Raw genomic sequence first — 26068 nt, 5'->3', positions numbered from 1 at the left:
AACATGTGCCATGCGATTTGAAATGGACTCCAATAACAAATGTTTCCACACAGAGTGAAGCTGAGTGTAAAACTCCATTAAATTAAAATGATCAATATCTAAAGAAAAAAAGAATTGAAACTATTGCTGATCCAATATCATCAACCACAGGGACTTTCGGGACTTTATGTCACCATCAATCAATTAAGACATTTTCTTGTTGGTACGGGATCTTTTCGGTACTATAAGATACTTGAACACATCCCATATATTCAACACAAGTACAATCAGATTCTGAGGGACGGTGGTGAATGAGTGCGCGAGCCGGTCTTTTGACACTCCCTCCGCTGTGCCAGCGCCATTAGACAAACTGATGGATGAGACTCTTACAGCGTTTCCATTTGCAGTCTCCCGTGGTCATGTGACATACATAATTGGTGTCACTCTGATTGACTGCATAACCACACAGCGTCGGGTATGTAAAGCCACCAACACGTCAACAATGTAGAATTAAGTTATTCCTCAATGAGGAGGCGTGACGGTCACACAAGATAATAATACTATTCCTCTATTCCTCTCTTTCAATACGTATCATCACCATCTGCTCTGTGTCAATGCCGCATTCCTGATTACATGAATCCAATCTTGGAATCTTCTGGAAAAAAAAGCAGAGTTTTATTTTTTATTTTTTAGGAAGCACCTGCTTTGCGGGCACAGAGCGATTTCCACGTCACACACTGGAAGAGTGCGGAACGTCATCCGGAGCACAATAAAAAAAAAAAGGGGGCTTTCCCTCGGCCGTGTTTACCCTCAGAGCGACTTGCCTCTGGACCAGCTGCACAGACCTGCTGCCGACTGCAGGACTGCAAACCCACGCTGCACACTGAGGGACAACGAGTTCATGAGCAATGAGTCATTTCACTGTGACAAAATATGAGAACAAAAAACGTAACAAATTGGACTCACTGTACTAAAATTCCTTTAAACACGCAGTGTGGTTGGTGGCTGTATGAAGGGGTGAATATCCCCGAGGAGCAGCAGGTGTGTCTGCTGAATGAGTTCAATTGTTGTTTATTGACAATCACTTTGTCTTTTGGAGTGTGACAGACGACACAAACGGTTCCCACACACACAGGAAGTCAAAGAGGGGCCTCTTGTAATGTGGAGGGGAATCAAAATCAAAAGAAGTGTGTGTTGAGGTGTGTGCGCGTGCATGCGTGCGGGCGTGTGTGTGTGTGTCTATGCACGCGTGAATAAATTAAAGCTTGACAAACTTCCTGTTTACCCAATATTAAACATTCAATTTACAATTGATATTTTACATCAGGAATGTCCATTCTGACCACAAACTATCACACACATCTGCACGCAGAGCGGTTTTCGGACACATGCAGTGCACACTCACATTAATAACAGCAGTTCACTGGCAGCGTTTTGTTCTTTTGGCCACAACTGCGCGGGTAAAGTAGACCCACGCTCCCTTTCTTTCCCACCGTTGTTCAGGTTATCCTGTGGGGCCACTTATGACCCTTCTGCAGGCAGGATGCAATGTCTGGGGACCCCAGCAGGACCGTACACAAGCATCCGCCAAGCCCTGGGAAGAAAACAAGGGCTGATGGAAAACCAGGAGAAGTTAGCAACCAGGACGCACTCAATAACACTCGCCATGCACCTGCAGCCTGTGTGTGTGTGTGTGTGTGTGTGTGTGTGTGTGTGTGTGCGTGTGCGGTGGAGTGAGGTTGTTTCTTCAGAGAACTACAGCGCTGCACCGTCCCCACACACAGCACAGGTGGTCCAAACAAAAACCTGTGAAGTGTTGCCCAGAGAGTAATATCCCCACGTTGCGTGTTGTATAAAGCCCCCCATAGGAAACAAACACTTCCGGTGCTGTAAGATTTATTGTTCCCCGCACTTATAGGTCACAGCGTACTCTGAATGATATCTTCCTCACAAGGCTCTTTGATTCCTCCTTAATAGCATTTAAAAGTCATTTAGGCAGCAAACCAGAAATACAAGGGTCATAATTACTGCCAGATATCTCAAGGACATATTGTTGTGTGTTTACAGTTTCCATTGCCGTGGAAGAGGGGTGTAATCCCCCCTCAGCGCATTGTGTGGTGAGAATAGGAAAGACCTGGTTAACGGCGCTGTGTGGTGTGAAAAGCCAAAGCATTGTTATACTTTGATAGATTGACCGCACATCAGCTTGCAATTCTTTTTTTCTTCCAATGCCACTGACTTTGCATCTGCATTCACATCCGCACCCCCTTCCTCCGGCCCAGATACAGATATACAAACATTACGCAACAGAAATCCCCAAAGTCCAACACTCTATTCAATCATTTTTACCCAGGAGGTCAATGTGAGGGTTATCTATTAATAGAAATGGCATGGCTGTTGGGAAAAACTTGAAAGGGTCTTGAAGTGGACCTGCTTCAGCAGAGTGAGGGTTGAAGACAAGACTGTCTGCGCCCCCTAGTGCCCACTTTAGGGATAATCCACCGGATACGGAGCCCCTCAGCAGTGCATGGACTTTGTTTATTGCTCATGTGTTGAACCTGTCTTAGATCGCTCTCTGGTTACATGCACACTCTTCTTTGTGTAATAACAATTAAGTGAAATGGAAATAAAAATGCATTCAGAAGTTTCCTGTTAATGATGTCTTAGACCTTAGCATGTGTATCCTCTACTACTTGACATTAGGCACTGATGTTAAAATGAGAGATAAGGACTTCCATTACAGATGTGTGCAGATATTCCAATATCAATAGTGAATATGTGGGTTTATAATAACAGTCGACCTGTCCATCTTGTGGCAAGAATGTGTACTGCTTTACAAAAGTAATAAACATGTCATAAACAGTCATAAACATGTACATACAAACAATACAGTGGAATAAACCACTCAAAAAATATGTCATTATGTAATTTGAAAAATGCCACTGTTACATATTACACATTTTAATGTACAACTATACACCGCCTTCTCTTTGAAATTTGACAAAACAAGACAAGACAAAGAATTTCTTCCAGAAAGTCCAGCAATTGAAGGTTTGATCAACAAAAACAAATTGACGTTCAGTCAGAAGGTGAGGGAATCTTTGTAATCAAGGAATTAAATAAATAAAATAAACAAAATGCTCTCTATTTACAGTAAACTCAATGTATTCCCCCGGGGGGACGCCCTGGTCTTCACCGAGAGAAAGAGAGTGAGTGAGAAAGAGAAGAAAGCAGAGAAAGAGAGCAAAAGAGAGAGCGAGAGAGAGACGTCTGTACAGACACATGTGAGAGTGACACACTGACTGACAGTTGGTTTCAATAAGGAAATTTGCGACATTGTATATCTGGAGCACATGTAAAGACGACGGACGGGGGACAAGTTCAAGGTATTTATCTGCTGTTCATCTCACACCACACAATAAATAGTGCAGGCAATAAATAACTATGTAATAGAGAAAGAATTAAAGAACGTTAGGTAGTTGACTGACATAGTAATTGCTGAGAAGCTGTGAAGTTAAAGATAATCGTAACAGAACAGCTATAATTTATTTTTATATATATATATAAGACTATAAAATATCATTCATCACACAAGCAGTTTTAAACTATATTGTGACATCATCAATGAAATTAAATTAACACTCAAAAATAGAGATATATAGTGTGTGTGAAAAGTAGGGAAATGTAAAGATAGTTTTCTTAGATAATAACTACAAACGGTTTTGTTCAAATTAAAGCGTCTATTTGTTTTTAATTCACCATCCAACTAAAAGTTCTTCAAATAGATTCAGAAACAGCCGTTACAGCTGCACCGTAAATGAGAAACTAGATGCTTTCACATCTAGTTTGTCAGTTATTTATTATTTATAGTATGTTCACAAGTATAAATAACGTGTATGAATCTAAAAATACAAATTATCTCAGCTGAAAACATATTTTCCGCTTCCCCTTGTGAGGGGCATTTCTTTTGAGCTAATTTGTGTGAAACTAAATACGTTTTTCAGCACTGGGAATGAACTCACACAGCGCGGCCGGCAGTGGGAGAAGAGGCGAAGGAAACCAGTTCCAGTAGAGCTCATCTGCTTCATCAGGTACGAGCACACAAATCAACACACAGTAACTACCTGCAGGTTTGCAGGGTGGTCAGACTAAAAAAATATGGCCATCATAAATGCAGGATGGGCTGCAGTTGGAGTGGCCAGAAAAGAGTAAAAGGTGACAACTTCTACAAAGGAAAACAAAACCATGAGGCCTCCAACCCGTCGAATCACATCGTAAGTGGACCAGTTGTAAAGGAAAATAAGTTTTGCTACTTGGAAAATTAAAGATGAAAGTAATGTAATTTATTTGATATTAATCCATGTTAATTACCTCATTTATTTGCCAATGTTTTAAGTGACGTACTGGACAGTTTTAAATTATTTACACATTATATACACATTTTTCTCTTCTCTAGGCACAAAGCGGACAGAACTGCTCGGATACCGGTAATCACTCACCAGAAAACATTCAACAACCTTTCTACCGAAAGATATTAAGCATTCCTTTATGTGGTCAACTGAGCAGAGAGGCTACATTTAGCGATGGAAATCTTAAGTTGTGTTTCCTCTGTTATCATCTGAGGGGAAAGATGAGAATCTATGCAAAGTCAAATCTATGCTGCACCGACACTCTATGCTTCTTCCGCTTACTTATCTTTCAAATGTAGCCCCCAAAAAGAAAGCAACGAGTTGCTCAAATTCCCAATGTAAAGAATAGATGTAGTTCTTATGAGGAGATACTAATACAGTATAGAATATACAGAAGAAATACATTTAATGGTAATATAAGAAGCCAATCTATCATCCAAAACGTTATTGGTTGTTATTCTGCATTCTTCTGGATAGTTAACCATGTATAACCATATATAACGTCCTGCATACCTGCAGAGCAACACTTTCCTCATCTAAAATTTTGCCTTTTTTTCATCTTTAGACGTGTTCGTGGCACAACACGACTTCAAAGCGACCAACAACAGCGATCTACCGTTCAAAAAGGGAGACAAATTCAAGGTTTTGCAAGAGTAAGTGGCGTCGTCCGTATTCCCCACCATGCAGAGCGTGTGTGGTGGGTCGAACCTCTTTGCGCCTCTAACCTAAAGAAATGGACGTGCAATGTTTTATAGGAACGGAGAATGGTGGTTGGCTAAATCGTTAACGACTGGAGAGGAGGGCATGATACCCTGTAATTATGTAGCCAGAGCAGACACTCTGGAAGTGGAAAAGTAAGAGTCAATTTCATGCAATTTATCAGATTTTTCTATGAAATTTAAAAAACGTTTGTATGGGTTTGCCGTTAGTTACAAAAAGTTTGTTATTATGTCTTCTGCAGATGGTTTTTAAAGGACGTGAGTAGAAGACAGACCGAACAACTGCTTTTAGCTCCTGGAAATAAACCGGGAGCCTTTATAGTTCGAGCAAGTGAGACCTGTAAAGGTGACTTCCATCCGCCGCTTTTACTGTGACCACAAATTTGACCTTAGAGGCAAAATTAAATTAAAAAATCTTAATGCCACAACTTCTCGTTTTTTCCCACTAGATTCCTTCTCGCTGTCAGTCAGAGACTATGTGAAAGAACAAGGAGATGTGGTAAAACACTACAAGATCCGCTGTTTGGATAAAGGTGGATACTACATCGCTCCCACCAACACGTTCCCATCCCTGCAGGAACTCGTCAATTACTACACGGGTGAGTAAAACACTTTGATTGATGCCTTCGTCACGCAAAACGAAGCAGATCTGCGTACCTTAAAGCCTTTAAACTATTAATTTATAATCAATGATGAAACACACGTCATGTGTGGGTCTGCAATAATACTGTTAACACTGATGATACCGTTGAGAACTGTTGAGACGTTGACTTTGAATTAAAAGGGGAAGTTATCTTCATGCAGTTCCGGTTTGAGAGGAGTGAACATATTTCCACTCCTCTGACTGAACCACAAGATAATAAGGTCGAACTTTAGGTCGGCTTTCAACGCCCAGCAACGCATTAAAAAAGGGGAACACACGCTTTCTGGGTTATTTAGGGGAACGACACCCTATCAGAAGCTAAATCTGGCATGGAAAAAAAAAGAAGACATAGATGTTGCTCATTACATCCGCGTGTTCCTTGCTTGGGTGCAGGTACAGCCGACGGTTTGTGCCAGCGGCTGCAGGCCCCTTGTAAGGTTAAGGCGCCTGAGCCGCCGTGGGCGCAGGACGAGTGGGAGATTCCCAGAGAAACCTTGAAGTTGGTGAAAAAACTGGGGGCCGGGCAGTTTGGAGAAGTGTGGATGGGTGAGAGACGGCGGAGAGGGGAGCCTGTTTCCGGTCATTTACCGCATTTTATAAGCCACGGCTGTTTATAGAGGCCAGCCAGCTGAGTTCCCCGTTTTCATCTCTGCCGCAGGTTATTATAAGAACACGCAGAAGGTCGCTGTCAAGACGTTGAAGGAGGGAACGATGGAGCCCGAGGCCTTCCTGCAGGAGGCCAACCTGATGAAGCAGCTGCAGCATGAACGACTGGTGCGGCTCCACGCCGTGGTCACCAAGGAGCCCATCCTCATTGTCACCGAGTTCATGGTCAATGGTAAGACAAATACCATTTGTCAGTACAGGCAATGTGATTAATTATTGCATCTTGAGCTCAATTATATTTAACAATAAATGAGACTGAGGATGAGACTAATTGTTATTATATGGTCCTTTTTGACTACATTTGATTATACTGAATAGTATATAGTTTGTTGTGGAGAGAGCAAAATTTTAATACGGTAGGGATAAAAGATGACCTAAAAACCTTATTGAAGAATGTTTAACATCAAAACGCTTCACGGGTATAACATTTATTGCACGGTTGTGGTATTTAATTGTAAACGGCTGGTGTTTACACCATTGCATGTAAGAGCAGCTACTCTAAAGTTACTTGTGTATCACCCAAATTGCAGCAGCATCACAGATAAATGGTTGCTTCCAGTTTAACAGCCCACATGAAAACGTATCCTTTATTCTTGGCGTTCCAATTATCCTTCTTTCATTTGCAGGATGTCTTCTGGACTTTCTGAAATCAAACGAAGGGAAGAAGCTGAAGCTCAATAAGCTCATGGACATGTCCGCTCAGGTGGGAAACATAACGGCACACCTTTACCAAGAATGTGAATGCTCGGAAACATCCAGCATGTCGACTTTTCACAACACGCACCGTTTCTAATTTGGTTTTTAATTGTAGAAATAGAGAAATGTTTTTCGCTTCTGTTGTTGAACAAACAAGTATTTTAACCTTGAGGGCTATTTATACCCACGCGCTTCTCTTTTGAATATCTGTTGCGGTATGGCGCCCCTGACACCGGCTATGGTGTAAATACACGTGGAAACTGACAGCAGCAAGCAGCCGCGTGGCTTCCGCGGTGAAGCTTTTGCTTGTCAGGCTTGAAAACCTCACGCTACGTCAATTATTAACATCCGGACAGGAAACCTTGCTATTTTTCCATTTACAGTGAGCTCCCTCGGAACTCTCTCGCCCCTCCTTTTGGCTTCCTGAGAGCCGGCGCATCCTGTTAGACCCTGTTTGCTGCCATTAACACACACGCAGGGACACACAAGCTGTTGCTGTCCATTTACTGTATGGGTTCAAATTGTGTTAAACCTTGCCGACTTTGATCGTATAATTCCTTCAGTGAGCTTCTTCCTCTGCGTGCCACAGATAGCTGAAGGCATGGCGTACATCGAGAGGAAGAACTACATCCACCGAGACGTGCGTGCAGCCAACATCCTGGTCAGCGACACCCTGACGTGCAAGATAGCAGACTTTGGCCTGGCCAGGATCATCGAGACAGAATACACAGCTCAGGAAGGTGCAGTGTTTCCCCGCTGTGAATGTTCTATGAATTAAGAGGAGTAAACACACATTCGGACACACACAGTGACACAGTTTCTTCTACTTCCCCCCGCCCCCCTCTTTGGGTCGCCAGGTGCCAAATTTCCCATCAAATGGACGGCTCCGGAGGCCATCAATTTTGGCACATTCAGCATCAAATCGGATGTGTGGTCCTTTGGAATCCTGCTCACGGAGATAGTCACCTATGGGAGGATACCCTACCCGGGTAAGGAGAAGAACCAGAAATTGCACAAAATTCTCATAGTAGTAGTAATGGTATTCTAAATATTGTTTTTTGTTAATCAGGAATGACAAACCCAGAGGTGATCAGCAGCCTGGACAAGTTGTACAGGATGCCTTGTCCGGACGCCTGCCCCAAGGAGCTCTTTGACATAATGAACATGTGCTGGAGGCAGAAGCCGGAGGAACGGCCGACTTTTGACTTTCTGCAGAACACTCTCAACGACTACTTCATCGCCACGGAGGGACAGTATGAGATGCAGCCCTGATTAAATAAACGGTTTCCTGTTGATGATCAGGAGACAGCAACATGTTCTAAGCAGAGATGCGGGACCTGAATGAACAGCGGATGAGGACCAACTAAACACAATTCTTTTAAAATCACGGTTTTGTTTGTACATAGTTGTTTTTTACGCATGAAATGGACGCATAGGTTGTGCATTCCCTTTGAGTGGATGTCAAAGCCGTTGATGCGCAGCAGCTCATAACACCGGAAGCGTTTTAACATCCTCCCTGATCGGGACGATGTACGGCGGTTTGGAGCGTGGAAACATCATTTCAGCACATGAAGTAGGATGGCGTCTGGACGCGAGGAAGTCAAGTCCGCTCAGGTAATGTTACAGATAAATAATGTGCTTGGTGGAGAAAACAAGCAGCCTGAGATTAAATGTACAATACTTTGCACTTTTTAAATTCCTTCAGTCCGCCAGCGGCTACAGAAAAAGATAAAGGCCTTTTAACGACAATTTATACTTGCATCTATGTTCTTTGTGAATAAAAATATTTACATTACATCACATGGTTTTACATTCTACTCATGCAGTACGCTAAACACAACAGCTTCTTTTTGCGTCTCATAATAAAGATGACGGCCCTCTGAGGGAGGCTTTGCATGCACAGGATGCCCCACGTACACAAACACAATGACCACACTGAATGAGTCTGGAATTTTTAACTTAAATCTGTGATTGGAGGAAAATGCAGGCGACGTGAGATAGAAACTCAAAGTTGTAACACTGACTCTGCAGCTAGCTTGTGTGAGAGATGAGTGCCGTCACAAAGAAGTCTTCAAAGGTCAGAGTGGTTCATCGAGCTAACCCATCCGCCGGGGCCCGAGATGGCATCTCGATATGATAAGACATAAGTGGAATGGCCGCAGCAGCCAAGAGCTAAACGCCGCCACTTCCTGAGTGGAAGGGAAACAGGAAGTGTGAGTAAGCATTCCTCAAATACCACACAGTTAGAACCCCCGCCCCCCCATACCCCATTGGTTAAAGACAGCTTTCCTGTTGATCCTCAAAACTTTCTGAAACAGCGATGGCAAATTATCTTTTTATTATAAACAAATAAAGGCTATTCAAAATTCAATAATAACTTTGGAGGTTTTCTAACTGTCTGTTTAATATCAAACGTACGTATTATAATACTCATCCTGCAGAGGTCAGTGTCTCACAGCAAACCATGACATTTTTCTTTGCCAATTCTGCTGTTTAACCACGTGCAACGATGGTGGATTATCCAACAAAAATACTAAGAATCCATCAGTTGAGCATAAATTGAAATATTTGTGTAAAATAATGGGGATGTTACGGGACGCAGCTCCTTGATTACAGTTAAAAAAAACAAAAAAACAATGCAAGCGCAGATCATTACATGATGATGACCTGAGGTGACTACAAATTAATCCCCACGCTGTTTTAATAAGCAGCGTCACCTCGACAGGAGCCGCGATGTTGAGACAGTATGACAAGGCGTGTGGGGGGAGGTTGGGAGGCCTAATCACTCTTTTCCCTCCTCCTCTTCATCACTGCCGCGCTGCTTGAGGAGAATAATGACGGCTCACACACAGATTGATGAGTGATCCCTGCAGAAGGCAACACTTCATTAGCATCGTCCCAAGGTAACGCGGCGAAGACGAGCACATCAAGAGATGCGCTTTCATCTTCCGATAATGTTGCCTTTTTTTCACAGGCGTTGAATTGGGATCACGCTCCTTATAAACATGTTTTGTCTTCTGGGCTTTGATGTCATCATGTTAATGGAGTCCATCCATCAAGAGTGTCTGATGGATGCAAGGCCTTGTGATGATGATGATGATGATGAGCAAAGATGTATTAGAAGCGATTAGCAAAATGAGCGTTATTAACACACAAAGAGGTTCAGGGCTTGTAAACAAAAGATGTCTTGTGTATACATCATTCATAACCAAATATTCCCTTAACCTTTAAAATTGGCAAACAACTAAAACAAATATTATTTCCACACCTCATTTGTCAAGCGACAAACACAAAAAAAGGCCACAACACTTTCTCTAAGCGAAATAAAAAGATGAAGAGGCCATTCTTACGTTGTGCAGAGATGTGCGGTACATCAGGTTGACTTTATTCACCCCTTTTCGCACCAAAATGAAGTCTGCTGGAGGCCATTCATGCTGATGATATTTACTGTGGCGAGGCCGTGATTTATGGACCCCTGCATCCCCTTTTTTGTCAGGATGATTGGCAAAGATTTAGGAAACCATCTGCTAGTTTGATATTTTCTCTGATATATGAGTGTGTGTCAATTCATTTACCGGGAAGCCTTAAAGCCACGAGGCAGCAGGAACCGCTCCCCCTCCCCCGGCCCCCCACACTCAAATGTACCAGCTAATTGGCCACCATGGTTTTGCTCAATGATGAACCAAGGGCACCGGTAATTACAAGCAAATGAATTATATGTGCGCTGGTGCAGTAAAAGGTACTAAAGGATACGTCTGTAGCCTGAAACGTATGCATTTAATAGTATCTTAGACTTACTGTCTCCTCTGTTTAGCATTAGAGGATGAAATTAGGTAATACGTTTTATAACAATATGAAGTATCGGACTAATAAACGATTTCTGGTATTGGTGCGAGGATCCATCTCTCAGCTAAATCTAGTGGCAGACTTACGTAACATCTGGAACGCTCGTGTCACGGACATATGTGTCTAGGAATATTTGACATTCTAGTCATGAAAAGAAAAGCAATTGAGAAGAATCCGAGAGTGGAGTTGTCATAGTGTATGAATGACTGCGGATGGTAACATGCAGTGTTAAAGCGCTTTGAGTTATGGGAAGAATAAAGAAGAGTCCATTTGCCATCCAGCATAACGACACAAATCAAATTCTGCAAGTACTTGAGAGTCGTCAGGAGAGTGGAGAGTCGCTTATTGGATCGCTGCCTATCATTTTGAGTTCTCACTACTTATAAAGTTACTTTTCTGGGCACCGAACACAAAGCAATTTGTATTTTGGGTCTCTCCTCCTGCCAGCTGAAGTTAATTTAGGTATTTTCTGAGAAAAATGGGACACAAAGAAAGGGAGCAGAGGTTCAGACCCCTAGAAGGGGTTTGAAGGTGACCCCTCTCTCTTTTAAAATATCCTCTGCACTTAATGCATAATTTATTCATTAAAGACAAGCTTGTTGAACACCACCTGGATGAAATCATTACCATGTTGCAGTGTAAGAGATAAATCTGTCACTCAGGTAATGGGAAGGTGATGCATTCCTTAATGTGAGGTGTTAACATCAAGAACATATAATCACTACATATATAATAGTCAAATTATTCTACTATCAACAGTGGTAAATAAGACATGTTGAGTACAATAAATGCTTTAAATCCTCATGGCAAAACTCGCTGTAAATATTTGCAATCTGTAAAACACAAAATGTGCTGCAAAGGAATGTCAGACTCTGACTTAATGGAAAGCTGTGATCAATTATTAAATAGAAAATCTCCGTCTCAGTATTCCAAAACCTGCACGGCGATATGTAAATTCACTTAGCAGAACTTAGTGTTTTACCAAAATGACTCACAACATAAAGATGCAGCAGGGGTTACTATAGTGCAGTCCCGCAATTATGTGCAAACAAACACCCCAACGACATTATAATGACGCAGCACTAAAGTGCCGGATGTGTTGAGTGCTGTTGTGCAAAAGTAAAAAGCTAGAAAGCTAAAAAGCCTGAGTACTGCTTGTATGGATCGGTCCGGCTCCGTTCATTAAATGTCCTGAGGCACCTTTTCAGCGTGATTGAAGCTGTTGTTATCGTTAGACCTTCTCTAATTTCTTTAATTGCTGCTAGTAATCATTCCGAAATCAACCACTTTGATCAATTATGAAGCATTCTGACTTAAAAAATAAGCTCTTTCTTCTGATTGCCTTCGATTATGGCAGACTCCGATGCAACTGCAGAGGAAGTTGTCGAATGACTGAAGCATTTATTTAGATTAGGAGGCTTCTTCACGTCCAATACAAATAGAAAGCAAAAAATGTGTCTGCTCAAGCTGACAGAGGACTGGTGAGCACATGGAAACCATGGCAACCCCACAAAGAAGGGGGGAAAACATCAACTAAAAGGCTGTTAACGGACACAGGTAGGCGACATGATGCTGCCTCCATCTGTTACTTTTGCTTATGTTTTCAATGCAGTCATAAAATCCCATTTGCATGATGGGATTCAGAATCATAAGTCTACAACACAGTTGCTGACTTTAATGACCTTGTATCATCGGACCGCAGTAGCGTGCGTGGCTTGTCAGATTTCCTGTAGACAAGCACTATTACGTTCCCACGAGGCAATGCGCTCAGCTTATCAACATGGTTCATCTTCTTGATAACATTGTGGTGTCTCGGGGAGCGAGGGGAGAGAAGGGGAGAGGGGGGTGGGATTGCGCAACGTATGGCGGGTGAGAATCATTGCGACCTGCTGCAGCTGTTGGGGTTTTGTACACGCAACGCATGCGCGAAAACAGCTGCTTATAAAACACTTCATGCTCACCGCATTTCTCATCGCAAGTTAAAAGAACTGGACCAACACTACAATACCACTATTTTATGTTTATGGTAAGCAGATAAGTCATTCCGACTCGTGCAATGTCCCTCAACCCCCCCCCCCCCCCCTCCCAATATCACTACATCACCTTGTTGCATTGCACACCAGCTGCTGCTTGGCTATTGGCACGCACCAACGCATCTGTGTTCCTAGTGGGCGGGACGTTCATCGCGGGAGCTGCGCGCGTACTCGAGGAGACGCGCAAAGTGTGAGAAACCCGATGGTCCGAGGTGCTGCTCGTGCGTGGAAGGTGCTTTTTCTTTTCTTCACCACCGGGGAAAGGGTCTGCAGGAATTGAACTGCGCGCCGCGTGGCAGACCGCGGGGGCAGTCTGCAGCACCGCGGAGCTCTCCAGGGTGCTGAACGAGCCCGTGCGCGTCCTTTCTGTCCGCCGACCTGTGCGCACCTGAGCTCTCCGTGCACACCGGGAGGAGGATGGACATCCGCGGTTCAGGACAGCGCATTTAACTCAGAACCCGCGGGTTGGAGGACTGGGTGGATTTAACACACCTAAATGAAGAATTCGCCGGTAGCCTTGGAGAAAATGTTTGGGAAGACATCGTTTATCACCTGCTTTCACTGGTTATCTATTTACTGACCAGCCGCCGGCGTTATTTCATCAATATGTTGAGATTGAGCTGCTGTGATTGAGTTGCCCTTCAAGCATTAGAGATCTGCTTTATAACCTGAGGAGAGCGACGGCGGGGACATGGCTCGCCTGCTGGTCCTGGTTAACTCCGTGGTCCTGTTGCTTTTTGGCAGCGACGTGTTCTTGGTAGCAGCAAGTGAGTATGAGCGTCTGGAGCGAGGAGTCACAACAATTATTGTTCACTTTGAAGCCTTTTGAAAGGCGCCATTGGCCATCAAAGTAGCACAAAGCTGTCCCGTTTGGTAGTCTAACCCGGCCTTTGTTGGATTTTGATCTGACTTGGTAATGCACTTAATTACACCTTTCATTCATAAACATAAAACAAGATATATTTTCTCTTTTGCTCGGGTCTACTAACCTAATATTCCTCATCTAGTAAATAAAATTGATTACCATCAGATTAAGGTTTAAGACGGGCGGCTTGGAAACAATGGATTTAGGTTCACATCAATATAATAACAGCTAGAATAACCTTGGTAGTTTGCCCCATTCATGCATCTAATAACAAACACATATAAGCACATTTAGAGCAAGAACGCTGCTTTTCATTTTTTCCAAAAAGATAATCTGCACTACAGTCACATCAAGCCTTTTATCATTGTGTCGACACTTTCTATCTTATTTGGGTAAAAGAGGAACATTTAATTATTAAATGATGGCACCTGTGAAAATATTTAAAAGCTATCACGGGTGAACAGAATAAATGCAATTTCTTTTTTTTCAGTAATGCACCAATGAAAAAACTGTTCCAGATCATAAAAGGGATATACCCCTATAATAACTTGCATTCTTTCTATTTCCTATTCAGCTTCAGACTTAATGTGAATGGATCTTTCCTATTTCCGCAGCAGACATATTCTGCATGTGTTCATCTACAGGATCTCTTTCTCTATTATTCCTCGCCTCTCGGGGGAACTAGAGCGAGGCATGTGATAGCGCTTTGTGAAAATCAGATTGGCACTTCACTGCATATCTGTGGGTGTGCCGCTGATACAAATACACAGAGCTTTTGTCGCGTCCTACGCTGATTTGTGAAACACAAAAGCATCTCTGATTTCAGCGGAGTTCTGCATGGGGGCTGTCAAGAGCGGGATGACACACTTGTCGTATTCGTTACTGCAAGCATCCTGTGCGCTATGAGACAGTGGGATTCAAATCGGCATTCAGAGGCCTCTCAAAATGAATTGTAAGCTTCTTTGGTTTGTGTGGTGGTCCATAAAAATGTCAACAAAGCAGGAAACGGAAACATTTGCATCTTCTAATTTAATAAGTGGAATTTGCTTAAATAACTTGAGACTGGTACTAAAACTGCATATTGGTGGAGGATTTGTTCTCAAAGCCTTTCATTCATCCAGCAATACTTATTCACATGACATTTTCTCTGCATGATCATGTATTTAAATCAGAAATTTGTTTCCAATATGTGAATTGCGTTGAGAAAAGTTCTAGTGCGATCTTCCCTAGAAAATGTGTTTTTTTCCAAACCGGAAATGAATGTCGGCAATAATATTTACACTCATACTATCTGAAAATCAGCATTGAAAACAAACACCCACACCGTCGGGCGAATGGCACATATGGAAATAGAATTTATTGGATTTACTTGGATAGCCAAGCTCATATCAATCTTAAAATTGGCAATCTGCTCTTCATAAAGCTCGTGACACACACTCAACATCTCGACGTTCTGCATTAGAGCTCAATCCATCATTGGGGGCCAATGTTTGTTCATGTGGCACGTTGCAGACACTTTGCACATAACTATTTAGTTTAATCCTATATTGTATATGTTTTTGTATAATATAGTAACTCACGCTTGGAACCAGTCAACATACCAATGAAGCCAAAATAATGAATGGTACAAACTCTGCAATCAACCACTGCAGGCCAGCCTTTAGATTTCGCTATGCAATAACGTTAGCTTGCTGCTAAAAGGCAAGGGGATTTGGCCAGTGATTACATTAACCCCAGACGGGGCCCCTGAGATGTAAGAAGACGCATGTGACTGAGCCACACCTGGCAGGGCGAACCCTTCCATCTTCATCCATCTACATGGCTGCTTCATACTCTCGGCGCTGCACTAGACGGATAGTAGAGAAAGATGTTTAATCACATGACGCCACTGCTCCCACAGGGTGAGGCAAGATTGCAGAAGGAAAAGGGGTTTGCAGATTAAACTGTAAAAAAAAGAAAAGAGAGGACTCAGGCTGCGATAAAACCAGCGCAACATTGCTCAACATTGCCGTGGGACCAACTCCTGTTGTGCAACAGATAACATTTGGACTTCCCACGACTGGGTTTGAAACACATCCACCGTTTGAAGATTTCCTGGGCTGAATATCAAAAATCCAGGCACCCGTTCTGAATTAATTGCCATCATTTATAAAATGTCAGTTAAGATGTCCTCTTTCAAGGGATTGCATTATTACCTTATAATTAGCTCTTCAAACTGTCACTAGTTTAAAGGTAATTGAGACTGAGCGTTTCCCGTTTTAAAAGTATTTGAAGCAATATGAATTATGCATCTTTTGAAGTTTATTGTGCAATCAATCGTTTGGAACATTTAACATTTATTGCAGAATAATGAGCTGAGCACTAATTAATGGCATCGACACTGTTTGTAAAATGAAGAAGTGGCAGCTTCTTCTGTTAATCTGAAATATACCCAGTCACAAAACAACGTGGTACACTTGAAAAATCATTCAAAAGAATCAACTGGATTCAATCTGCAGAAGACTTCCGATGCAAACTGAAATGCGTTGAATTACGACGGGTTCTTAGCATCCAGATACCGCATTTCTTCACGAATAGTGAAGATGATTGGAACACGGAGATGAACTGCCCCTCCCTGCAGGTGCAAATGTGTATTTGTCCACGAGTGCTCTCATTTAATAACCCACATCAGCTTCAAAACCCAAACACAAAAAGGCAGATGTATTGCTTTTTGCACTGGCCATGGATTTCCAACTGAATGCTTTTCCTCGGGCGTAAGAGGGAGGATGAGTTTGTTGGTTGTAAATCAAGCAGAAGATTCTTTTCATGTTTATACTCACAACACATGGGCGCGTGTGATCGAAAACAGGTCGTTTTAATAGAATAAATCAAAAAATGGTATTGTTTGACCATAAAAAGAAAACAACCTCTTCTCTTATCCTGTCGATATATAATATAAGCAAACAATAAACTAATTGTGTGTATTATAATTCAGGATGCATTGAGCTATTTGGCTTCGCAAGCAAACATAGAGGGCCAAATATGATACCTCGCTCTAATGGATCAAACTGGGCTCCCTTCCACGTGGCTCGCCAGACGTGTAGAGATTCACCCCCACTTCCAGCATCTCGCCGCGTGTTTCGGTTTGAGGCGGATCAGCTGGGGCGTTGTGGGTTGGCTGCACGCTGTGATTGGCCTGTCTTTACCATTTGTGTACATACACAGACGCCTCGGATGCTGTGACATGTTGCTGTTTGATCTGAGGTTGGTGGAGTCGGGGCTACTCGGAGCACGTGGCCGATAACAGGCGCCGAAGTATCGCCAATGACACTTATCACCGTTGAGGGGAACATCAAGCGAGGTAGACGGGAGCACGGGGAAGAGGATCAATGCAAAAAAACTAATGTGTCCTGTGTTGGATAAACATTACACCTGAAGTGTGTCTACAGTCCGACGCACATTGAAGCTTCATATTGTTTAGCTGTCGAGCGGTCAGACCCCATCCAATAAATCACCTCGTAAGTGTGTATTGGCCGTTGTGTAGTCGCAAAAAATAAAAAGCCTCTATGTGGCTTTTCAGAAATATGACGCTGTCCATTCCGCGTTAATATCCTGACATGTTTTATGTAATTGTGCTGTTAATAGACTCTATTATAAGATCATTAGCATAATATTCACATATTCATGACACAAAATAGATGAATTGTTGTTTATGAATCAGCAGCCATTATTGTAAATATATGTATGACTCATTCCCGATGGTCTCCAAAGATTGAGGACAATATACACATCTATCCCAGCACATTAGTACTCGCTTCCATAAATAATCTTCTCATTAAATGGCCAAAATGAAACAAAAATGACCTGTTAACCTCTCGATACCGGCGTTGCCTCCAAACCCTCCTCTCTCGTCGCTCTCTCTACATGTGTAGACAAGAGGGAATTAATGTTCTAACTGTACAGTTAGAACATTAATTCCCTCTTGTCTTAATTAAAACATTAACATTAATTCCCTCCCCACCACCGTCTAAGCTACTCGCCGGCTTTTTATTCACCATTCATTCAATCCGCTCCACAAACCAATCTGGGAGCGCGTTGTGAGGGGCGGGAACCGAGCCTCATGCCTGCGTTTGACCGTGACCCCTTCCCGCCGTAGGTCATGAGGTCACAAGGGCAGAGACGGGGAGATCGATACGCCCCGACTGACCAGAGGGACTTACGGCCCGCCTCAATGTCACCTTATTAAAACCCGACACAGAGGCCATCATAGATTGTCTGCGAGATAAAAACAGACACACGAGCAGGAAGCTTAAGAGACCAAAAAAGGGAGGGTTGAAAGGGGAGACATTGGGAGATAAGAGGAGAGCGATGGGAGAGGGACCCACAGCTAGAAAGCTGCCGACGCATTAAAATGCCTCCTGATTTCATCATTTTGTGTCCCTTTCTTTCTCAAATTTCATCATGCCTGTGCCTCTAGGCACGGGCTGTCCATCTCAAGATAACCCTGTTATGGGTCATTACACTCGTGCCATGCGGGTTGGTGGAAGAGGTTGTTACTGGACAACTGTCGATTACCCCTCTCGTTGTGGTGAACCGCAGTGGAGGGCTGTGACTTACCACTGACGAGCAGCCGTGACGCTGTAGCTCATTGGGAGACGCACGTAGGAGGTTATTATGTCCTCTGATGCCGTCCCCATAGGAACCGGTTCTTTTTGTCAGCCCGAAACACACTCGGCGGTCTCAACATTGCTTCAGCTGAAGTCTGTTGCAGCCTACATGGACGACAAACCGCCCGGGATGGGCTCTAAATTCCCCATTTACACCAGCCAATCCCATATTACCCGAGCAATCGCTAGGGGGGGGCGAAGCCGTACTGTGCCCCCTCTGTTAGATCCGCCACACTCTGCCTCTCCTCCCCGATTGCCTCTCTGCCTTTTTGTCCCACTTTTCAATCAACTCTCAACTCACAAATCATGACGGATGGCTGTAAGGCGACGCGGCGGAGTAAGGTGACCCGGTTCGACGGGGTGGAGGGGGTCGGACGTTAAATAGACACGGCGACTGCTGTGTTGACGGGTTGACAGACGAGGCCGTTAAGAGGGCAAACATGATGTACACTGTATCTATTTTTACACACATGGATTTGTCACATGTCACAAATGCTGCCTTAGTAAAACAGTTGATGTTTACGACGATATGAGTTTTTGTTTGTTTGCTTAGATGCTTAAATCCTCCAGTAGCAAAGGTTAAGATGGTAAAAGCAGTGAGGCCTCAGCACAGAGCAGCTGAGAGCTGGTGGTTTATTGGTCTAAAGCCCGTGGATACGAAAACATTGAGAGTGGTTCCCGGAGGTGAGAGGAACAACGGCAATGTAATTGAGTGCAATAAATCTCGGCGTCGCCGTGAATTCATGACGTCCCACAGTTTCACTGGGACGAGATTGACCGGCCCAGTTTCCCTCAGAGTGCCGCTTTATTTCCCTCCGCTTACGTTCATCTACCAACACGACCACATACGCATCTGGACGACACTTTTAATTAAAAAGAGACAAATGTGATGAGCTCAGCTCAATGCTTAAGTGTGCAGGGTGCAGGTTGCACACACACGCGGTTTGGATAATTTAGAACGGGTGGATTAACAGACCCCTCCCTCCCCTTTCTGTTTCTGTTACCCTCAGACCGACCACCGGCTCCCGTCAACGTGTCCGTCACGCACCTGCGAGCCGACTCGGCCACCGTTTCCTGGGAGGTTCCAGAGGGGGACATTGTGATTGGTTTCTCAATCTCGCAACAGGTATTGTGCGGAACTTCTAATGAGCATCAGGGAGATTGTGGATGGTTGAAGACAAACGGCATTTGGAGTGCGCTCAGCAAACACTTATAATCACGTATCATTAGTTTGTACAAAACACAGGGAGTAAAGTTCCACGAGTGAATAAAGATGTGTTTTCGTCCAGGTGCATATATTCTAAGGAGCCTAGTAAAGCTTTGCTTGGCATGCAGAAAGGCCGTTTCTTTAAATAAAATATTTATTGCTGGAATAAAATTCTGAAAGGTCAAAGAGGAAGTCTGAGACACAGAGAGCTTGTGATTCAGGGCACTTGCAGTCTAAATTAATCAAAGTATCGACCCCGCAGTCAAGATTCCACACGGTGAGACAGAATTGCCAACTGTTATTATGATAAACTACCCAGCATGTTGCTCTCAAACACCTTGAACGCCGTCTGGTCACCTCCAACTCACATTATCACGCCCTACAGGGAGTTTAAATGATTTCTTTTAGCTTTTTGCACGATGCTATGAAGATCTACACCACGATGCTTCTTGGAGAAGAGCGTCGTCTCTTCCTGAGGGACGCATCGCATGGCAATCACCCTCATGGACCGGTTATTGTGTCCCCCTTGCAACCCCAGAGGCAGGAAGGACACACGCAGCGGTTCATCAGAGAAGTGAACACCACGAGCCGCTCTTGTGTCCTTTGGGACCTGGAGGAGGAGACGGACTACGTCATACAGGTGCAGTCGATCGGCCTCTACGGGGAGAGCCAGGCCACCAAGAAGGTCCATTTTCGCACCCTGAAGAAGACCGACCGCTTCCCCTCCAACAGCTCCAATCAGGGTGAGCTGCTCGGGGACACGGGTAATTAAAATGACCGTTGAGAGTAGGGGCTCCTGCACTGAACGTTTATATTTTTCGTTAAAAACACAATGTTGAGTTGCTCAATTTATGCAACTCTGCGTCCCTCCGGGTACTTAATGCGGATTTGGACACAGTCTCAAGCACTGTGGATTCAGTGTCTGTGCTCCTCAGCTCGAGGAAATGTGACAAACAATAGAGAATATCCTACGTCCTAAAAGATATGCTTTTAAAAACACCAGTTCAATTGCACAAATGAAATAATCCAACATACTAGTTGGAGACACCTCTTTTAGCCATAATATCAATTACGTTGTTTTATGAAAATGAAATGTGTTTCTTGACATTTTCTAAAAAGGATGTTCCCAATGTTTGGAGGCAACGTCCACATATGTATTCGTCATAGCACTTAATGTGCCTCAGTGCAATATGGATTTTCTTGTGTAGGATGTTGCTGGTTTTGTTGCTTAAAAGGCCCTTTTAATGGAGTTGGCTGTTGCATCCCGGTGGCCTCTCAGAGATCCAAGTGCCTCGATTGAAAGTGAATTGATCTGCGGCATATTCCAGACTTTCCTAAAGGCGAGAGCCGCGAGACCCATGAATCAATCGGGCTTTCTATGTGTTCTTCAATACAATTCCCTTTGATAATGTGATTACATACTCCGCCTTTGAATGTACACCTGAGCTGGATTCAGAACCAATCTTTTTCATCCGAGGTATTTCCTGGCAAGAGCTTTAATTTAAGTATGATACTGTGATTTTCTTTTCCAAGGATCAATATGTCTTTCCAATGTCTACTTCAATTGCGTTATTCCACAGAAAGCTTTTAATCAGTTTATTTATTTGTGTCCTTTGTGTGCTGTGCTGTGGTCAGGGAAGCAGGTTTTTGTTATATATTCCACTAATTGAATCACTTTGTATCAGATTTGCAAACTCCACATATTTAGTAAAATAGAATCAATTTAAGAGGGATTCTCTTTCCTTCTGTGATTAGCCAGGAAAACCAACCAACAGTCACAGTGCATACAAAAAAACTCACGTACTACATAAAGCAAGAGGAAAATAACGTGTATGTTCGCGAGAGCAGTTTCCCCCCGACACGGTTCACAGCTCCAAACAACACTGTGGGATTCGTGGAGAAACAGGGTCAACTAATTATCTCACAACAAACTGTCGGGTGCAGCGACGGCACCACGATCTGCTCATCCTCTGCTGCAGCACAGAACCACGCGGCATCGGCAACAACGTGAAATACACATAGATGTGTCATTGGGAAATGTTGTTCACTGACGCTGTGGTAGGAAACATATTGCATCGAACTGATGTCACATTTGCATTTAGCGTTCTGCACACAGTCAAGGCAATTTTGAATCTAAGAAAAATAACACATTTGTTTTGATTTGGATATAGTTTGTCTCTCTTTCCATCAACACAGCCTCCAAGATTACAAAAAAACCCAGACGGTATTAAGCCCAATCCGTAATAGCTGTCGTGTGAAGCGAGCGGAGTTTCAGGCTTTCAGGGCCAGTTTCTTGCCAACTAGGATTCACTAAAAGAGGCAATTGGGATGAGTGGCGCCCTGGAAGAGTTCCATAAAGAAGATATATTAAGAGATAGCTTTGGGAAGTGGAAACAGAACCAAAGTCAATCCACTCAAAGAAGGATTAATGATACGGGACTCATCTGCGGTAATGCCCACCACATTTTCTAACATTATCAGTGCCATAACAGTCGTTAGAGATAACGGATGTGTCCACTTTCGCCGGTTATTACCCCTAAAATGAGGGTTTAAGATCTCACATTATTAACAAATCCCCTTTTCATGTAGAAGACGTTTAAGATGAAAAGGTTGTCAGTAGTTTAGGAGCCTGTGGTGACTGAACCTGTCCCGTATGTGCTCGGTCTCTCTCTCTCGTAGATGACCCCACTGTGCAGGGCCTGGACAAGTCCCGCCACCTGCAAACTGGAGAGATGATCATCATCGTGGTGGTCTTGGTCATGTGGGCAGGTAAGTTTTAAATAGGATGAGCTGTCATGCGGACATGGACATGCGTCATGAATAATAGGTAATGTCTCCATAATAAACTCTTTGTCACTGTTCTATTTATGGCTTGATTAGAGATACATATTCTATTTATATTTGCTGTCAGCCTCAGTGATGTAGACTAATGGTGCTCACCTGATGGAGTTTTTGCACTGTATTAAAGTCACATAAATACATTCACAAACCAAAATAATGGAGTCAAGACAAATAGGATCCCTAAGTGGGAGTTGAAGTCAAAAATCTGAAAGAATAAATCTGCCAAAAGCCTGACGTCAGGACAACATCGGGCTTTTTCCGAGGCATTCTCTGAGACCGAGCTCTCCATCCGCGTATGAGTTTCTACTCCTTTGAGGAAGTGCGCTGATTAATGAAGTGCTGAGGTGCAATGAAAAGTGGCGGATCTGACAGCCTGCCAGCGACTGTGTTCCCCCGCCCCCGAGATGTTGAATAATACTAATGAGGGTAACCAGAGTAACGTGGAGGCTGCGCAGAGTGGGAGCGGAGGAATAAAAGCACCTCATGTGGCGCATCCATCGGGGCAAGTTGCCTCGCCTACGACTTTGTCATCACAGCTCCTACAGCTACACTGCATTTTTAAATTTTGAGGAAAGTGTGTCATTAGACACCTCTACAATGATGCGTGAAAGATCATTTGTTAATTAAATAATTAGCTTTTCATGTCTCACAGCTCCCTAGTTTTCATTACCAGAATCCCGTCTTAGTTTTTGAATATTTAATGATGGCTTCTCGTGGAAATGCATGACCTCTGTGAAGCCAGGACGTTAATTGTGAGGCACACGCGCCACGCGGAGAAATGCTGAGCTCCAAAGCTTCCAGGCGGAGGCCCGTCCGTCGCGCTCCCTCGGGAGCAGAATTCCATCATCCACGCGGCCTCTGCACGTGCTCAGTAAGGGACCGTTTGCCGCCCCGACCACTGACTTCCTGTCCTCGTTTGCATGTTGTGTCGCACATGTTCCCGCCCCCAGCCGTCATCGCCCTGTTCTGCCGGCAGTATGACATCATCAAGGATAACGACTCGAGCAACAGCAAGGAGAAGGCCAAGCCGTCGTCAGAGCGGAGCACGCCGGAGCACCACAGCGAAGGGCTGCTGAGGAGCAAGGTGAGAGATCCAGAAGATGCTTAAGTGCAGCTTAAGCGCACATAAAATAGGTTAACAGCAATGCAAGACATGAACTGATTTGATTTGCAAATATAATTTCTATGTGTGTGTGCATTAATAATAGAAAGAGGGTTTCCTTTAAAGAAAAACAACTTACTGTATGGGGTGTGTTTCAGTGTTTTCAGCTTTTAGCTTTATAGCAGTTCGTCAAATCATTTTCCATCAGGGTGGAAATACATGTTAATATTTCCAACAGATGTAAAAACCTCTCCAAGCATCAGTATGTTGTGTAAATTAGGTTTGAGAGTTTTACCGTGAGATGCTTGGTGTTAAATTAAGGAAAAGGCAAGTTGATGCCTTGAGAAATGTAGGTCATAGGGTGAGTGAGAAACAGATCAAAGCTCCAATACGGTTGTAGCTGATCTATAATCAAGGTTATTTCCATTGGGAGTGTTGACACCTGGCTGGGATTTAATCATAAAGCAACTTATTGAGCTTAGATTGAAAGCAGCTGAGGGGAGCTGATTCTTCCTGTTGGCTTCTCTCTTATCTACCAGTCCTCAATAGGTGTTTGGATTTAAATGTCACAGACGTTCTCACGAGTAGTGAGAGTACATGGCTAAAATGCAACAAGAAATAAATATATTTCTTTCTTTTGTTATGCCCAAATCTTGTGGGGAAAGTAATACACTAATTCTAAATAATATTTAACTTGTCTGTTGCAGTTTCATCCTTCTGTGCCGTCTATCAACATCATTGAAGTTTGAGAAGAAGGAAGGACACATTTCTCTCTCTCTCTCTCTCTCTCTCTCTCTCTCTCTCTCTCTCTCTCTCTCTCTCTCTCTCTCTCTCGCCGCTACAATCAATACATTCACCACTTTCCTCACTGATGAAGAAACCAGCTGGAAGGAAGGTGGTGTTTCATTGGCTCGTCATCAGCCAGTGAGGTTGTCTGAGGCCGTCTTTCCAAAACACATGCATGCACGTATACGTGACGTTACGATGACTTTGATGCCAAGTTATTGCAATACTGAACACTCAATCATCTCTGGGAGGCCGGTCTTCATGCCTTTAAATTCACAGTGTATTTTTGATATTGGCATGTGCAATTAGCCACCACGTTCGCCTGTTATAGGAAGCTCTGCATAAACAAACACTTTTTTGTTGATAATAATATTAAAGTAACATTTTCTGGATAGCGTTGTATTTTTTCACATTTCATAAGAAACTGTACATAATGTATTAAGTTACCAAAGTTGCATGCAGGTCCTTGTAGAATAGCATTTGATGTGTATTCTAACTTAGATGCCTAAAAATTGAGAAATATACCCGATTGCAGTCCTGTGAAGCTGTTCATGTTTTCTTCTATTCAATCTGCTTTTAGAACACACCGTTCATCCAGTGTTTAATATCACATCGTGCTCATTACCTGACAATTGTATTTATTTCTCACATCAGTTCTAAAATAAACCTTCTTCACAAAGTCGCAGCTAATGTTAAGGAGTTTTTGTGTACATTTCCACTGTGGAAAAGCACTTTCACACACAAACTGCTCCTCATCTGTCACACACATGTATTTAGTGCATCAAGTGTTGGCTTACAGCAAAGAAGAGTCACATAAAGTGGCTTAACACCGGCCATACAAAGTGATGCAAACACATTTGGTAATAATATAGTAGTTAATAATAATTCATTGCATGCAGTGCAGAGAAGTGGCGAATAAAATCCTGACCGGAGCAAGATTTCAAACATAAAAGTTCTGCGTTTGTTTCATGTTACCACCCAACCAGAATATTAGGACAAGAGTTGGGACTGTTAATGTTTGATATTGGATTAAGCGGTCATCAATAAAAGAGCCCATCACATCAATATTCAGTAAATAAAAACAACATTTGACTGGTCCCTTTAGAGTCTACGTGACATACACTATCCTGTTTGCAGTGAGCTCAGATCTGCAAAATCCATCAGCAAAACAAGCAGGAGGCAGATGGGCTCTACATCAACTTATATCTGCATTCCTCTCCCAACATTAATCAGACTGAACGAGCGCTACCGTCTCACAGAGCACGCAAAATTTGATATGAAAATATGAAAGGAAAAAAACCCTCATCTGAGCCAGGTGGCAAACTCTTATTCTGAAAAACGAAGCCAATGCAGGTGTCTCCAATTAGTCTTTCCTCTGGCAGCAGGAGGTGACGCTTCTGGTTCAATAACAGAAGGAAATGACAAAATTACCATATTTCTCACTCTAACTTGTTACCTTGTTTGCCGAGGTAACAAGTTAGAGTGAGAAATAAAGTAATTTAAGTATGAGTTTATGGTCAGAATCGCTGGTTCAATTCGGGATATCTATTTATTAAATGTTGATACCCTCTAAAGTAAAAAAGATAATAAACCAGGTTACGGTATAAGGATGTCTTACCGTGATTGACAG

At 43.2% G+C, this 26068-nt stretch overlaps 2 protein-coding genes across 3 annotated transcripts; both read left to right on the top strand.

Moving 5' to 3' along the window:
- The first annotated feature begins 3211 nt into the window (after nt 1-3211).
- Nucleotides 3212-8909, top strand: blk (BLK proto-oncogene, Src family tyrosine kinase). The gene is made up of 14 exons (XM_040161265.2): nt 3212-3365; nt 3984-4070; nt 4157-4253; nt 4436-4466; nt 4954-5041; nt 5144-5242; nt 5350-5453; nt 5557-5706; nt 6144-6296; nt 6409-6588; nt 7043-7119; nt 7702-7852; nt 7970-8101; nt 8182-8909. The coding sequence occupies exons 3-14, from the start codon at nt 4158-4160 to the stop codon at nt 8382-8384; spliced, it is 1464 nt and encodes a 487-aa protein (XP_040017199.2). The 5' UTR covers nt 3212-3365; nt 3984-4070; nt 4157; the 3' UTR covers nt 8385-8909.
- A 4215-nt stretch (nt 8910-13124) lies between these two features.
- Nucleotides 13125-25123, top strand: fndc4a (fibronectin type III domain containing 4a). 2 transcript variants are annotated; one of them, XM_040160750.2, is made up of 6 exons: nt 13125-13758; nt 19513-19628; nt 20248-20452; nt 22389-22478; nt 23501-23634; nt 24360-25123. In XM_040160750.2, the coding sequence occupies exons 1-6, from the start codon at nt 13683-13685 to the stop codon at nt 24399-24401; spliced, it is 663 nt and encodes a 220-aa protein (XP_040016684.1). In that variant the 5' UTR covers nt 13125-13682; the 3' UTR covers nt 24402-25123. The 2 variants fall into 2 exon arrangements, with proteins under 2 accessions (XP_040016684.1, XP_040016682.1); XM_040160748.2 differs by having other exon boundaries at nt 20248-20473.
- Nucleotides 25124-26068: the final 945 nt, after the last annotated feature.

The sequence above is a fragment of the Gasterosteus aculeatus genome, chromosome 18, assembly GCF_964276395.1.
Source record: "Gasterosteus aculeatus chromosome 18, fGasAcu3.hap1.1, whole genome shotgun sequence".
Lineage (NCBI taxonomy): Eukaryota > Metazoa > Chordata > Actinopteri > Perciformes > Gasterosteidae > Gasterosteus > Gasterosteus aculeatus.
Note: the sequence above shows the minus strand (reverse complement) of the source record. Positions and strands in the feature narration are given on the sequence as shown.